The 17,546-nt window shown below is 38.4% G+C and overlaps 1 protein-coding gene across 1 annotated transcript in view; it reads left to right on the forward strand.

The window, feature by feature from the left end:
• Nucleotides 1-17,546, forward strand: part of LOC149018557 (diacylglycerol kinase 7-like) — a 76,572-nt gene that overhangs the window by 24,346 nt on the left and 34,680 nt on the right. The window contains exons 3-6 of the mRNA XM_089152755.1: nucleotides 1,161-1,298; nucleotides 1,375-1,460; nucleotides 4,367-4,454; nucleotides 11,422-11,497. Coding sequence (XP_089008881.1) covers nucleotides 1,161-1,298; nucleotides 1,375-1,460; nucleotides 4,367-4,454; nucleotides 11,422-11,497 — 388 coding nt within the window. The remainder of the gene's footprint in view (nucleotides 1-1,160; nucleotides 1,299-1,374; nucleotides 1,461-4,366; nucleotides 4,455-11,421; nucleotides 11,498-17,546) is intronic.

The following is a 17,546-nucleotide window of genomic DNA, read 5'->3' on the forward strand; positions in this document are numbered from 1 at the left end:
TCTCCTTATCTGAATATAATTCTTTTTCTTCTTTTTCTTTCTTTAATCAAATCACAACTAGGAAATAAGATATTGAGGTATGCAATGACTTTTTTCTCCATTTGGACTCTCTCAATAATATCTCTGTAGAGTTGATTGATAATTTGTAATCTCAGCCGTAGATCAAATTTGCCTTCTTTATCTCTTAAATATTTCGGAGTTGGCTCATAATCACATCTCTAACCCATCATGCTCTAGATCAGGCCCATTTTCGCATTTGAGAATTTGAACGGGGCTCTTGACGTGTAAAATTGTATGAGTTATACCCAAAACTCCAAATATTTGCTTAAATCTTGAAAAGTCCTAAAATCTGCAAAAACAACATAAACCCAAGGTAGCTCCACTCTAAATGTGTAAAATGCATGCTTTATGCCCTAAGATTTCACACATAAATGTGCTCATCAGGTTGCTTAGATATTGTAACAACTATGCTTGCTTGTGCACTTGGTCTTACCATGCCTTTTAGTCTGACTAACGTTTCTAGGGATCTCATTGAAGTTTTTTTATCTGATTTTCTTGAGCTAATAACTTAAGACAGATTAGTGATTTTTTTTACCTTTATTTTTATTTCCCTCTGGGAACCAGTTTCAGTTTCATTTTCTCTTTTAAGTGCTCCGTGCAACCTGTTAGTTGTGTGCTCAAAACCTGGATACAGCCTCTACAATGAAGCAGGGGGTATCACTGTGTAAATTTTCTGCCCCCAGACCCTACAGTAGCAGGAGCCTTGTGCAGTTGGATGCCTCTGTTTTTTTGGGTTCCCTTCCACAAATGCTGCTCCTGGATGAAAGCATCATAGAACAATTTATCCAGTTTTGAAATTGGACTTTTCCCATGGTGCCTGTTTTGTGATGTGTTTCCCTTAATCCTTGAAACCTACTCTAACAGCTAGAGAAACCTCCTTTTAGATTTAGGGTGAAGTGGAAACTAACTTGAGAGCCTATCTAGAATTGGTTATTATGACAATTGACATGTTTATTTTTGGTTCATGTGTACTTTGTTTAATACCTTTTGGTATTCACAATTATGTAAATTGTCTACTTTGTTTAATACCTTTGGTATTCACAATTATGTATACTAATGCCACAATGGTTTCTAAAGAGTCATGAGCCTGTTCTGGGCAGGTTGCAGGAGGTGATGGTACAGTGGGCTGGGTTCTAGGAAGTCTTTTTCAACTTTATAAGGAGAATCGATTGCCAATTCCTCCAGTTGGAATCATTCCACTTGGTACAGGCAATGACCTGTCTAGAAGTTTTGGTTGGGTAAGAATCTATGTTGCAAGAATTTTCCCGTTAGCTTATTTACATTACTATTTTTTAACCTGTTAGCTTATGTCAGGGTGGTTCATTTCCTTTCGCATGGAAAGCTGCTGTCAAGAAATCTCTGTATAAAGCTGTCAGAGGTCCAGTTTGCCGTCTTGATAGGTATGTTCTGAGTGGTATTCTTTCACTGAGTTTATTATAACCATAATTTCATGCGAGTAGAAGTTCTGTATTGATTTTCTACTCATCTATTCCTGAAGAGGAGTGCATTGCATCTTGCAAGTGCTTACTACTACTCCATTTTATACAAGAATATGTGACTTCCTTAAATTTCTTGAGGGGATTCATGCAAGTCTAGGATTAAAGATGGAATCTGAAGGCTTGTTGAACAGTTGAAGAGTCAGAAATAGTCATGATGTAGCAGATGCGTGAAGGATTTGAATGCTGTTGCAATCCCTTTGACTTCTAGGGCTGAAATCTAGGAAGATCTGAAGTAAAGGTTCTAGATTTTAAACTGAACCAAGCAGTAAATATATAACCCTGTAAAGGGGAGAGAATGTGAATGAGGTGGAATGCCAATTAATTTCAACAATGTTAATTTAGTCTAATATGACATTTATAGACCCATCAACCCTGATTAAAGCTACTACTAAGTTGGAAGACCAAAATAATATCGTCTGTTCCACAAATTCTTCAGTACTACTTGAACATCTCCATATTAAAGGTGTATTTTCTTCATCATATGGGCTTGGGCACCTTGGAACCTGAGTGAACTTGTGCCCGTGGATATCAAGGCACACCTTTACACAATGCTTACTGAAATTCTGAACTATTAAACACCTAAAAATATAGATCATCTTACAAACTAACAGTCTTTTTATAGATTTCTCAACATGGATTGCAAAAGTTTTGTTTTGTTAGACAGGTTGCTTAAGAATCTTTCTACACAACTAAAAAACTCAACTGGTCACACTTTGTATGCCTGAATTTTCCCTTGTAGTGAAAGAAACAATTGCTGCTTTTAATCCTGTAAACCAATTGGGTTTGCAATAAATCTGTACTATTATGGACTCCTCTTCTTGTACTTGAAGTTGAAGTGGTTGACTTTTGCAATTGATCTCTGTCCTACATCAGTGCCCTCTAATTGGAAGCATGGTTTAAAATCTCAGTTTTGAGGCTGGTTTCGACCAGCCAGAAATTGAGATATGGACGAGATCTCGTGAAACTTGGTTGAAACCAGGGAATTTTCCACATCCATCTTGACATGTGGCGATGCCTAATTCATGGTTCTTTCATATGATTTTGGTATACATGCCATTTGAAGGCTTCTAAACACAATGGATTAGCTACTTCTTAAAAAATCATCAAAAATGATTGATATGATTCTTAATCTACCATTGTTTGCTAGAATTTAGAATACTAGGGTACCAATTTAGGAACATCAATGACAAATTTGAGGAGTTCTAATGTATATTAATACGACAGTGTCAAGAGATGGACACAGTTACTTTTCTTATTTAATAGCTAAATCATCCTCCAAACTCACTTGTTTGAGTTAAAGATAAACTTAAAGTAGAAGAAATCCTTGTTTTTTGGCAAAAATCCAACAAAATCATCAAAATAGGTGAGCGTATGTTGAAACCAGAATCTTAACTCTCAGAACCAGCGAGATATCTTGATTTCTGGTCAAGACAAGTGACTGTAAGTTACTTAAAAACCAGTTTCGTTTCCCCCTATGTATCGTCTCAGTTTCGCAGGAACCAAGAATCTACTGAGATCTCGGTCAGTTTTGACCGAAACTTGAACCATGATTGGAAGGAACTCATCCTCTGGTTCTTGAATGTTGGCACAGCTTCTTCCTTGAAGATCTCAATTATTAACATGCTTATGAGTTTCTCAGCCACATCAGAACCATTATCACCTTCATTTACTGCCAGCATGATGTACTAAAATTTGGGAGCCTAATCTTGAATGGATAACATAAAATTTTGATGAATCCAACATCAAATCAGTTTTTTCATCAGATTCATGGAAGTCGTTCACCAAGTAACTAATATTTGCAGTGTCTTGGTCAGTGGTTTTTGAGATCTGTTGTGATGATGACAACGGTCTTGAACCTGCCAACCATAAGTAGAGGTCCATGGCTTTGGTAGACTGTCAACAATGATGATGAAGTAGTCAAATCTAAATTACAATTTACAAATTACAAAACACCAACTCAGAAGCCATAACTCATAAGAAATACAAAACCGAACAAAATTTTCAAGTCCTAGGCTAATAGAAGCTGCGAAGTCAGCCTTGCTCACTCTCACCGTATGTCTGTCAGACACGATGGGCATTTTGTTTAGATTGTACCTCATAAGCATCCCATGACACGGCTCTGAGAATAACCGAACATGAAAACCACCTCCATGTATGTGGCATCATCAGCAAACTGAAGGTAACCCGCGTATGTTAAGCACATTGCTGGCAAGGATCTTGAGTTTCCCCCTTGGTTTGAGCATGAACAATGTCAAAAGGACTGAAGTCTCAAAATGGAACCAAAATGGGAGCTTTTGTGTCTCGCGTGAAATTTCGACGAGTTTATGCATATTCTATGTCGAAATTACAAAGAGCCCTCCAAAATTCTTGAAATTTCACCGAAATATTCACTGAAATTTCAGTCAACTAACTCAACTTCATTTTGCAGTTATATCTGGTTCTAGTTACCTCAAGGTACCTGAAATCTCGCGAAATTTTGGTTCATAACAAGGTTAGAATAAGGCTGAGTTGTTGCTGATGTGGTATATGGGATGCAAATGTCCCTATAGATCTGATAAGGTTGCCACAAGGATTTATATAGCCATTTTAAATTTTAATTGAATATCTAATATGTCTAAATTAGGAACTAGGGTTCTTCAAAATTTTCATCTGTGCCGAAATTTATAGTCTTACTCATCATGTACATTCTGATATCTGTACCAACTTTGTACTTTTATAAAGTCCAATAGGAATTTATTTATTATGCTTCCCCCTGTATGAGAGAAACTTGTCATTGCTTGTGAACATTTATTGCTACCTTGATGCAGTTGGCAAATTGTGGTCTCAACGCCAGATGGAGAACATATAGAGCTGCCATATTCTCTGAAGTATACAGAGGAATGTTCCCTTGATCAGGTTGAGAACATAATTTTGAGTTTTTATCTTCTAGTTGGTTGGCTGCTACTGTGGGGTGCATTGTTTCTGTTTGTCATCCGTAATCCTTTTGTTAACATGTACTTTGTACTTTTATTGGGCAGCTTTTACTTTTGGTGCTAACATCTTTCATCATTTGTCACTTTTGCATCAATATTTCAACGAGATATTTCATATTTGAATGGGGTTATTGTTTGAAGGAGATTTTTTATATCATTAGTGGCTGATTTTGCAACGCACTAGCTGTGTCTCATTTGATATATGTCTGACAGAATATGGATTCCCTTTTCATTTAATTTTACTCTTCGTAGAAAATATAGAAAGAGGCTTCAGGATGTTATTCAAGGGTAGCAGTGTAGAAGAATAGGCTGCTTGTAGTATGGCATTTTTTATGGGATATATATGTTTATGGGTTTGTCGATTAAATACTGCAGGTTTTCTTGTGTGAAGTTTGATAGACTGAAGGATGCTACTAGTACTGTTTTATATCAGATGCATTTCTTTGTATGGTCCGAGGAAGTGCTATTGATGTTGGAAGTTGGAAACATCGATTTGGAGAGTAAATCAGTGCCAATGGTAGTCAATGTAAACCTTGCTGTTGAAGAAATCAGTCCCTCCATGTTGCGAAGCACCAAATAACAGTAAGATTACTCTAGAGAATCAGGAGATGAAAGAAAGTATAAATAAAATAAGAGAAACAAGAATAATTATATTGGACTAGTTGTCCAGAACTGTAGTTAGAGGGGTAGAGTAGAAGATAGTTTCCTTATTAGGCTAGGAATAGAAATCTAAACCTATTAGGAGTAGGAAGGAGTAATCCTCTTATTAGGACTTTGATTGCAATCTTAACCAAAATAAGAAAGTAGATATAGAACAATAATCAAGTTTGCAATTCGAATCTGGCCCTCCTTTTGATGTAGATGCCAAGCTGTTTGGCAAGAAATACAGCAGAGGAGCTAAGAAGAACAGGGTTGGTTCACTTTTGAACCAACCCCTTGGGCCTTAGGACCCACTAGCTTCTTAGTTGGACTTTTAGCAGGGCCAAAACAGTGTTCACGTTAAGTTCACACGAATAATGTCATAACCAATCTTTTATTATGAAAATGCATCTTCTAGATTTGTGAGGTCCATGGCTTTAGTAGACTGTAGACCTTTTTAGTTTCTATTTTAGTTGTCTCCTAAGTTTCTAAAAAATAGTTTCTATTTTAGCGTTCATGCATGTGGCTGATTTGTAAAGCATAGTTTCTAATCTGAATTCTAGAATGCTTTTATCATTATTCAGAATATTGACTAAATAACTCAGCAAGGTCTAACCACACCTTTGCCTATATATATGTATGTAATTGTTGACTGTTCTCAGCCTATAGGGTCATTTCCCAAAGCAATAAACATATTGTTACTGTTGGTCCCGGAGCTGGGAACTAAATGGCAAGAAAAAGTAGCTGTTTCATGGGTGGCAAAGGTAGGTAGAGGTGGAAGCATGGCAGCGGTTGCTTTTTCTCAGTAGGTTACAATGATGGCATGATTGGCATCTCGAGAGAAAAATGATGGCTTGAGTCAGTGGTGGTGGGAACTGGTAGAGGTAATAGGGAAAGGATGTTCGAGTTGAGACCAAAGGAAGATTACCTTGTTCAAGTGGCTTGGGGGTGAGAGTCTATGATGTCTTCAGCTAAAATATCTAGGGATGGTTCTGAAGTGGAGGAGGGATGATTGTGAGGTGGAGGATGGTGATGGGAAGAGCATTGTCCAGTCAAATGTTCAAAAACACCAACAAAGTCATTGAAGGAGGGGGGGGGGTTCAAGTTGAAATGAAAACTCATGTTGAAACAGAAGCCTTCGTCATCAACAACTAGGATGGAGGTAGGAAGGAGATAATCCATTGGAAGTTTCATGGATCAACTCAGTGCAAGTGATCTTGCAACTTCATCCTTCCATCAGAATAAATTGGTTTGCGAAGAATTGAGCCTATAATAGTTAGCCCAGAACATAGAAAAAAATTGGAGGGAAACTCAAGTTTTGACTAGGTGAAAATGGGAAACCTAGGTGGGAAACTGGGAAATTTCGAGGAAACTTAGGATTTTTTTCGTGCAAGTTTTGACAGGTTTTAAGGAGTATTTTAGGGTGGGACTCTGCATTTAAGCTAATTAGAGTATAAAGAACACATTGACACATGCATTTTGCTAAAAAAGTCAATGTAGATAAGTCATTCAATGTACATAACATCAATGTAGAGTTGTCCGAGAAGTAAACTATAAACTTAACAACTTAAGTACATAACATTCAATATATAATTTCTAACTTCAAAACATCAAATACTAAGTAACTGACAATATAAGGAAAGTACAACTCAGTGCTGAGAGGAGTGCCTCGGTGGATCCATCCTGTGAGCTGAGTAGTACTATGCCTGTAAACATCTTCTCCTTCAACCAACAAACATAGACATCCCATGACATTTTATGTCTATGGTTGTCAAGGTAATCGACAACTGCAACTTTACAAGTGTGGTCATCAATATGCCTAAGATAACTAGTTTAAGGGAATACATGATTTGGAGAGGGAAGTCTTGATGGAGGGGGTATTTGGGGAAACATGAAAGAAACAAAAAATTGAAAATTTTTGAAAGCTACGAAACTTGCGGGAAAAAGTCCCAGGTTTCCACGAAATTTCCCATGTTTCCCACGAAATTTGGGAATTTTTTTCTTCTTATGAATCAGGTTTTGACAGGTTTGGAGGTTTTGACAAAATTTCGACAGTTTTGATCGAAACTTGGGATTTTTTTTCCATTCCTTAGTTTTTCGTTTGAAGGTTGCCAAAATGGGAATTTTTGGTCGAAATTTCGCAAGTTTTGACCGAATTTTGTTCTATGTCTCAGAATGGAAGAGATTTGAGATCATGATGATACCAATTATATTGCCAAACAAATATCAAATTCCTATGGCTACCAATCTTTCCTTCTAGGATTTAACACTTGTTATCATTGTTTGCACAATAAAAATAACCGCAAGCGCACGGTATCGTGTAGCTATTGGGTCGATCTCAAGGAGATATGCGATTTTAGAATTTAACCTCTTAATGATAATGCAAGAGTGCAATGATTCAAATTTGTTAACTAATTAATTAAACTAAACGAGCAGTCCTCTAGTTCATACATCTAATGCGATCCAATTGATACAAAAGATAATACAAATATAACCAACGGATAAATAAAAGGCAGAAAAAAATGGAGAAAAGAAATAACAAAGCAATAAAAGGAAAAAGGAAACCTTAACCAAAGAGAGACACGACTGGAGGCATCTCTCTAATCAAGAACCCAGGGGAAGTGAGAATAATAAATAAATGCTGAAAATAACAAACAATATAAAAGGAAAAAGGAAACCTTAACCAAAGAGAGGCACGACTATAGGCATCTTTGATCAAGGACCCAGGGGAAGGGAGAACAATAAATAAATGCTGAAAGTAAATTGCAGAAAGTAAATAACAAAGCAATATAAAAGGAAAAAGAAAACCTTAACCAAAAGGAGGCACTATTGTAGGCATCTTTGATCAAGGACGTAGGGGAAGGGAGTAAATAAATGCTGAAAGTAAATCATAAATTAAGAATATGGAGGGTAGATAGAAGTGGGAATGGAGGGGGGGGGGGAGAGAAGATTATTGAAGAAGGTTACTTGCATCTTTGAACTTCAAATAATAAAAAAAAGAATTGAACGAACGATTCAAATCTCAACCAACCTTAACAACCAGATCTAGAATGATATAGATCTGCAATTGCTAGACTTAGAGAAAAACGAATCCTAAAACTTGAAACTTGAACTTGAAATTGCATTACATAGAAAAATTAAACCTAAACATTCAATTTAGAAATTAGAATCTCACAAAAGCAATCAAAGAAAACTAAAGAAAGCCTAAATAAACTAAAAAGAAAAGAAAGTGTGCTCCTCCTAAGCTCTAAAACACATTCTCCCTTGATGGAGTATGCTCTCCTTTTATAGAGTTTACATGGGATATGAATCTTGGCAGAGTTCGAATCAAACTCAGAAGAAGAAAATGCCGGTCAACCCCAGGCCCCAGTGCCTTTTAATGGGGCCCATCTAACTGATCTGGAAAACTCCTTTTGGTGTTGCTCCACGATCTGAAAGTGGAAGAGATAAATAAGCGGCGGGCTGATCTGACTTTCGCATCCGCCTTCCTTTCGTCACTACGACTTGGTTTCGAAAGAAGGCTTTCACTGCCGTTCGAATCAAACTCAAAGTTCCTATCTGACTCAACCAATTAGGGTTTTGGTGTACTAATCGGACTGACTTAGAGAGATCAAATGCACAATTCCACCGTTGGATTTAAGGATCAAGAAGTCGTGAAGCTCTCTTCAAAAAATCAGCTTGATCGGACATCAGATGACCATTCGATGAAGGTCTTCATCGAAATTGGACAGAAACATTCAAAAACGGGATTTTTCCCTCTCCTTCTCTGAATATAATTCTTTTTTTGATCAAGTCCCAAATAGGAAATAAGATATTGAAGTATGCAAGGACTCTTTTCTCCATTAGGACTCTCTCAATAATACCTCTGTAGATTTGATTGATAATTTCTAATGTCAGCCATAGATCAAAATTTACTTCTTTATTTCTAAAATATTTTGTAGTTGGCCCATAATCACATCTTTAGCCCATCATGCTCCAGATCAGGCCCATTTTCGCACTTGAGAAGTTGAACGGACTTCTTGATGTGTAAAATTGCATGTTTCATACCCAAAACTCCAAATATTTGCTTAAATCTTGAAAAGTCCTAAAATCTACAAAAACAACATAAAACCCAAGGTAGCCCCACTCTAAGTGTGTAAAATGCATGCTTTATGCCCTAAGATTTCACACATAAATGTGCTCATTAATCATCATCTGAGAACTTAAAGATGAAGAAGCTATTGTGGTGATGTGAACAAGGCCCCCTGGCTGAAAACCTGGTGTGGTAAATAAGGACCCACCCAATTGGCACACCTAGGGCTGGCCGAACCCTGAAGGGGGCAAATTGGCCTCTTTCCACCCCTAATTGGTTGCTGATTTTATTTTCAGAATTATTATTCTGAGTCCAATTCTATTTGAAGTCCTTGTTTGAGTTAGTTATTGAGTTCTAGTGTCATACGGAGTCTTTATTTTAAGTAGGACTCTTTATGGATAATTAGGTTTTTTATTTTATGTTGAGTTTTTTTATTAATGTGGTTGTTATTCAATTGTAAGGGGTTTGCTAACTTTTAAAGTTCCCAATTAGAGTCAAATTCTTCCTCTCTTGATGTAAGGCTAAAAATAAGCAATTCTCTTCATTGTAAATTTAGTTTGCATTGAATAAAGACGGAAGATATCTTGTGGATGGTAGGTTATGGCCTTCATGGGAGGGCCACACAGATTCTTGAAGTTTCTTGCCTTCAATGGCAGCATTCAACTTCAAGAACCAGCAGCTCCACCAAGTAAGTCCAGCACGCTCCAGCCCCCATTGCAGCCCTTCCCCTCCCCTTCTGCCTTTTGCACAGCCTAGGAAATGCCACCCACTCCCATTGCAGCCCCCTAATTACCCTCCCCCACCCTTGCCAGCCCCATAGATCCCCTCCACTACCCCCTGCAACTCTCCCAGACTCCTCCCCCACCTCCCCTTTACCTTGTGGCACCCCCTTCCTCCCCCTTTTCTCTCTCAGCTCTCTTTCTCTCTGTCTCTCTCTTTAATAATCTGCAGCAATCTGAAAAACAGAAAAGAAAGAAGAAAGAAAGAAAAAATAAAAGAAAGAAAAAAAAGATTAGAAAGATTGCCCAAGATCCAAGATTCATCCTCCAAGATCTTCAAAAACCTACCCAAGATCCATTCCCAAAACCTTAAATTCTTCTTTATCTTTGATCCATCCCATGAATCATTCCCACAATCTTCCCATCCCAAGCTAATTTGGAATGATCCTTTTTATCCCTCATTAGTTTGAAATAATTCTTACCCTACCATGTTGATCCAAAATCATCCCATCGGAATTTAGTAAAACCCTAACTTCTCCTTGCAACCCATATCTCTTTCCATAACTATTCCTTGTTACCTTAGATCAACCTATAGATTTTGGTGATTAGTTGCTAGAAGCAACTGGGCTAACCCTAAACTCTAGGGATTTATTTCAAGAAACCCTAACCCTAGAGTTGGGTTACGTCACTAGGAGGTATGTTTCAAATCTGCTACATGCTTTTCATTGCTTTGTCATAATGGATTTTTACAAGTAGAAAGGGGGAACAATTACACATGAAATGCACAGAGTCACAAGTTAGTTATCCCATTTCTTAGCTTCATGGACTAGGACAGGTTTGTTGGGGGCAGTTTTTGAACCACCGGTGAAAGTGGGAGTGACAACAAAGATTGAAACCTTCATGAAGAGAAGAGGGAAGACCACGACAAATAGCCAGGTCAGGAAAGGGAGCAGAGGAGGGAAACCTGGGGTGTTAATGGCACCCCCCCCCCCAAAAAAAAAAATAAATAAATAAATAAATAAAAAGAAAAGAAAAAAGAAGCAAGCTTAGCCAGACGTGGGTGAGCAGTGTTGAAACAGTTATAAGTTTTTTTACTTAGACGTGTGGGTGCTTAGAAGTAATAGATAATTTTTTCTTTCTATTTTTGGTAATGGCTAAAAAAAATCCATTTTTTTCCTTAAATGAAGCATGAACACACAATATGCAATCAAAAGTCATTTTTTCATGTGACAAATGTATTAACAGTTTTCTGACTTTACATGTGGTTTGTGAGTGGAAGTTGGTTTCATTGACTGGTCCCCCCCCCCATTCTTTCTGTATGTGTGTGGGGCACTAGTTACCATATTTGGTTTCAGTTTTTCATTCTGTACTTGTATATTTAGTTTTACTTGAAGTTTATCATCTCAACTTCCAATTTTCTACTTGTGTTATTATTTGTGACTGCATTGAGTTTGTGGCAGGATTTAGTTGTTGACGGCGAGTTGCCTGAAAAATCTACTTGCTTTGAAGGCGTATTTTATAATTATTTTAGCATAGGTATGTCTTTCTTTATTTCTTTGACTGCTGTAATTATTTTGATATGAAGGGTTTTACATATGTTTACTTAGTGTTTTGAAGTTTTCTACATGTGCCTTGTTGGAAGAATCACCATGATGTGTGGGTTATTTTAGGAGATCCTGGATCAGTCACCCTGATTTGATGTCTCCGGCTGTTGCATAGGATCAATCCTGCATCAATCACAAACCCATTTTGTGAAAACAAGAACTTCTCTTGAGATCTCTTGGGAAGAGGGTAACATCCATTCTGGAATTAAAATTGCGGAATATAATCATCATCTTTTGCATCCCTAATTACCAATTCAATTCAATAATAGGAACAGGAATTCAATAACTTGTATGCCTAGAAAGCTTCAAGAATAACTCCTAAGATGGCAGTTCTTCCTCAAATGAACACAATAGGTGGAATGGACAGGAACTTCTTTGGGGCATTCCTGGTTCTTTAGCCAGCCTTAGATCTTTCTCAATCTCAAGACCAGATTTCCGGAAGTTTAAGTGCTGACACACTTTGAGCACACAATAGAGGGGAGAGAGAACACCAAGTAGAGTGGAGTTCCAAAAAACCTCAAAATGCCCCCATCCACAATTTTCATTATATATATTGGTGAGCCTTGATGACTTAACTCCAGGCCTAGTGAGAGTCTGACACACCGTCTTCAAATTAGTTTGTTTACTTGCATTTCTAATTGGTGAAGAAGCAGTATCCTAAAGGGGAAGTAATTAAATCTTATGGATGATTAAATAAATTGTACCTTTATTTGACTAACAATTTTTTTTTAATACTGATTTGCAAATTCCCAAAATATGTTGCATAATTACTCATTGTTGTGTAACATCATTCCACTAATAAACATCATCATTTTGGAATCTAGGGAATGTATAACCAATACTGCCTAACTCTAAATTCCCTATACCCATAGTACTTGTGCTTATGAGTCTCTGTATGCATCTTTAGAATCTACAAAAATGCAATTAACGTATAAATATATATAACGTTATTTTATCTGAGAATAAGTTTTACTAATAATTTTTAAAAGGCACTGTGTCCAGATTTTGATCCAAGCATGCATACTTGTTCTTCCCAGTAGGATAGTGAAGACATTTCAGGTGACTATTTCACTCACAAAATGTTCACAATGACTTTGGTTCTCTTGAACCTCAGTTGTCAGTGTGTCAAAGAATGTGCTCATAATGTGGTGACAAGATTCTGTTAGGCACTAGGCCTTGGAGACATGTAAATTACTTAACCTATATCTGGTACTAATTTAAGTAGATTCATTTCATGTTTGTACCCTGACATCATCGTGTCTAGGTATACTCTATGCAATGAAATATGATGAGTTTGTCCAGCTGGCCTCCAGCCGCCCCTAGTCATGACTAATATTGTAAGTGTAAACTCATGAAATAACGATGCTCAAATGTTTATATCACACGTGAATATTTTAAACCAAAACTCTGACAATTACAAATAAATTAGGTTAACTGGACACATAAATCCAGCAATTATAATAGGCTCCTATGTGTTATGTCCTTGATGCCTCAATCATGGATCAGAGTGGGACGCTAGAAAATAAACGGTGTTGTGTTTTACGAGAAAATGAAGTGTTAGAAAACAAGCTTTAAACAATCAAAATAGCAATTGAACTTGAACAGAGAAAAGAGAGAAGAAGAAGAAGAGAAGAGAGATGAAGAACCAGTAGAAAAGACCTGTGATTCTTAGCTAAAAAGTCTAGAATCACAGAGCACTTTTATTTATAGCTTCTAATGAATCTAATACAACTTGAGAGACAAGTAATTGTCCTCTAGAAGAAGGAAACAAAATATTACAGCTTTAATAACTTCCTGACTCCTAAAATAGAAAGTTCTGAAAATAGAAACTACCAAAAAAATAGAAACTATGCTTTCTAAAAACTCCCAAAACTTATGTAGCAAGACTCCCACATTAGAAATAGAAAATATAATCAAAACAATAGCATAATACTGTTCACGTGAACAGTAACGTGAACAGTAAAGCTCCCAAATTTACGTATACTTCAACATGAAGCATCTGGGAACGTAGCCTACACCACCATTTATTCCCAGGAAATCCTTGTGTAGGCTGCACTCCTGGACTCCTCTTCCCTTGAAGTATTTAAATAAATATTATTGTGTTCTCAAATGTCATGTTTCAGGCTGAATTATAGATGTTTGAATGGGAACAAGAGTGTTTTTCTTGCAGAATGCATTAGTGGCTACATGGTTTGGAGGGTTCCTTCTCTGAACCTTGCACCATAATCTAGAGCAGAGGTTTTGAGCATGACTTCATAGGTTTGATCCTTCAAAAAGATAATGTGTATAGAATGGATCTTTTGACTAGTATGTATTGACGTGCGGTGGAAACCTATAAGCTGTGCTTTAACCCTTGATTAAAGTTTGTCAAGAGTAATAGATTTTAAGTATTGAATTTTCAGTATCGTATTGGTTGGTTGATTTAAGAGATTTATCACGTTGCTTCATAATGTATCATTGATATGTGTCTAATCGTTTGGTAATCTATAAGAAGAGTTCGGCCTTTATTGCCAACCAAGGTGCAAATTCAAATCACTAAATTGTATATGTGTTTGTGTGTGTTTTTTCTTCCAATTTGAAAGCTCAAATATGTTTACTGATATTAGAAAAAATTTTCCTTGAAGTTTCAGAACTAATCATGCCTATTTGACCCCCAGAAGATCAAATCCAAGACCCATAGAATGATAGCACCATCTCTTTGAGATCTCAAAACTAAAAAATTTGAGAATCTTGAGATGGCAAGTCAAGAAGAGCTTTTGACCCTTGATGAAGACTGTTAGGTACCTGAATGAGGCTACTTAACAAGGTGGAATAACTCAAGAAGAAAAAATGGACTTTGAATAAAAAGTTGAATAAGAAACAATACATACTACCAGCAGTAGGTGATTCCTACGGCTACCCAAGAGCAATGGCTCTCACATAAACTTCTCTATCTCCTCCGTCTCTACTCTTCCTCCCCCCCTATATATAGCAATTACATTCCTACCGAATTAATTAACAAAATCAGCCTACTTTGAGTAGGACTCTTCAAAAGTAACCTAACTGTAATGTAACTCTAACCTGGATGTATTATGACTCACTCTAACCTGAATGTATTATGACTCTCGACTCTCCAAATCTAATTCTAATAACCTTAACGCAGAAGGACTCTTCATGCTTCAAATCTGTCAGTCGCTGAATGCAATAGGACTCTGCTGAAAACGACAGGACTCTCTTCACTCTTCAAACTGTCAATCATTTCCTTGGGAGTGCTTTCCTTGTCGAATATAGACTCTTGATATCAGGGGCTTATCAATACTCCCCTCCAAAAGTTTCACCTTGTCCTTAAGGTGAAAATTTGGAAAGTGGGACTGCATTTCAGCATAAGATTCCCAAGTATTTTCACAAGGCGGCAGTCTTTTCCATTGAATCAAAACCTCCAGCAACCCTTGAGTTGAGAAACGAATGTTGAGCAAGGCTTCGGGTGTGAGCTGCAACTCGCCGTTTCCTTGTAAACAAGTTGGAAGCGGCTGTGGGGTAATGTGCTGCCCCAGTGCCTGCTTCAACTGTGAAACGTGAAACATCGGGTGGATCTGTGAATCATCAGGTAAACGTAGACGATAGGCAACTGGTCCCATTGGCTCAATGATCTGGTACGGCCCATAGTAGCGATGGCTGAGTTTCTCATTGGGCCGTTTGGTGAGTTTCTGGAAGCGATAAGGTTGTAGCTTAAGAAAAACTTCATCCCCCACTTGATAATGCACTTCCCTATGCTTTGAATCCGCGGAAATGCACATCCTATCTTGGGCCACCCGCAGATTTGTTTTGAGATCCTCCAACACCCGATTGCGCTCTCGAAGGAACACATCAACCTCATCCACTTTAGATCGACCATCCTCCCAACACAGAAGAGAGGGGGGGGGTCTCGCCCATACATAACCTGAAAGGGAGTCATTTTTGTGGCTGAATGAAACGTCATATTGAACATATATTCGGCCATGGCAACCAATTAATCTAGTCCTTCGGTTGGCGAGCGCAAAAGCATCGTAGGTAAATTTCAAGGCTGCGATTTACCACCTCCGTTTGACCATCCGTTTGAGGATGGTAAGCACTGCTGAACTTGAGGTTGGTGCCCGCTAATTTGAAAAGCTCCATCCAAAAATTACTAAGGAAGACGCGATCTCGATCGGAGACAATGGTTCGAGGGAACCCATGCAAGTGGATAACCTCCTTGCTGAACAAGATAGCCACATCCTTGGCGGAATAAGGGTGTGAAAGAGCAATGAAATGCGCGTACTTGGATAGCCGGTCAACTACAACAAGCACGGTATCTCCACTCTTAGTCCTGGGTAACCCACGAATAAAATCCATGCTAATGTCTTCCCAAATGCGATCTGGAATTGGCAATGGTTGAAGGAGTCCATCGGGTTTCATGGCTTGCTATTTACTGCACTAACAAGCATCACAACTAGCCACAAATTCGCGGAACAGTAGCCTTCATTCCTACCCAGTATACCATAGCTGCTAATCACTTGTAAGTCCTCAAAAACCCTAAATGACCACCGAATGGGGTAGAATGATACTCTGAAAGTAATTTGGGAAGTAATGGTGACCCATCAAGGATGACTAACCGATTCTTATAGAGTAAGGTGCCCTTTTGAAGTTGGTAGCCGGGGTATCCTGGGATCCCTTCAGCAAGGCTTGAACGATCTTCTGGTAACAGTCCGAGGCGTGTACCGTTGTATCTAGTCCCTCACTTTACTGCTAAGTAGCTGTTGTCATCGAGTAAAGCTGCTTATCATCCTGCGACCGTCGCGAGAGAGCATCGGCGGCTTTGTTTTTGCTGCCCGGACGATACAATATCTCAAAATCAAATCCCAAAAGTTTCAAGACCCACTTTTGTTGATCAGTAGCCACAATGCGCCGTTCCAACAAATATTTCAGACTTTTCTGATCCGTTCGTACTTTGAAATGTCTCTCCATCAAGTAATGACGCCATTTCTGGATGGCAAGTACTATTGCCATTAGTTCTTTCTCATAGGCAGACTTGGTTTGTGTGCGAGGGGACAACACTTGGCTCTAGTAGGCAATGGGATGGCCCTCTTGCATCAAAACCGCACCCAGCCCAAAATCTGAAGCATCAGTCTTTACCAAAAACTCCTTCGTGAAATCTGGCGTCACCAATACTGGAATGGTTGTCATGGCTGTCTTGAGGGCGTTAAACGCCGTCGTTGCCCCACTGAAATGCATCTTTCTTTAATAAGTTAGTGAGCGGAGCGGCAATTTTACCATAATTTCGGACGAATCTGCGGTAATACCCGGTTAACCCTAAAAACCCTCGCAAGGCTTTAAGATTGGCGGGTTGGGGCCACTCCACCATGCACTTAATCTTCCGTGGGTCCACCATGACTCCGTCTTTAGATATGATATGCCCTAAATACTCCAGTGTAGCAACCCCAAACATGCATTTTTTTCGGTTGACGACGAGGTGGTGCTGTGTGAGGAGTATAAAGGTGGTTCGCAAATGGCCCACATGTTCCTCCATGGTCTTGCTATACACCAAAATAAATTTTCGCAAGTGTTCTCGAAATACCTCATGCATAAGTGATTGAAATGCGGCTGGAGCATTCAAGAGCCCAAACGGCATCACCATGAACTCGTAATGCCCATTATGTGTACGAAAAGCCGTCTTTTCTTCATCACCTTCCGTCATTCTAATCTGGTGGTATCCTGCTTTCAAATCAAGCTTGGTAAACACTGTGGCTCCGCCTAGCTCATCCAACAGTTCGTCAATTGCAAGAATGGGAAACTTGTCAGGAACTGTGAGTTTATTCAGGGCACGATAGTCCACGCAAAACGCCATCCGCCATCCTTCTTTTGAACCAACAATACTGGACTGGAGTAAGGACTCACACTAGGTCGTACCAATCCTGCTGTTAACATTTCATGTACCAATCTTCGACCTCGTTCTTTTGAGAATGTGGGTAACGATAGGGTCGAAT

Source organism: Hakea prostrata, chromosome 4 (assembly GCF_041222555.1).
Source record: "Hakea prostrata isolate BN-2017 chromosome 4, UWA_Hpros_2, whole genome shotgun sequence".
Taxonomy (NCBI): domain Eukaryota; kingdom Viridiplantae; phylum Streptophyta; class Magnoliopsida; order Proteales; family Proteaceae; genus Hakea; species Hakea prostrata.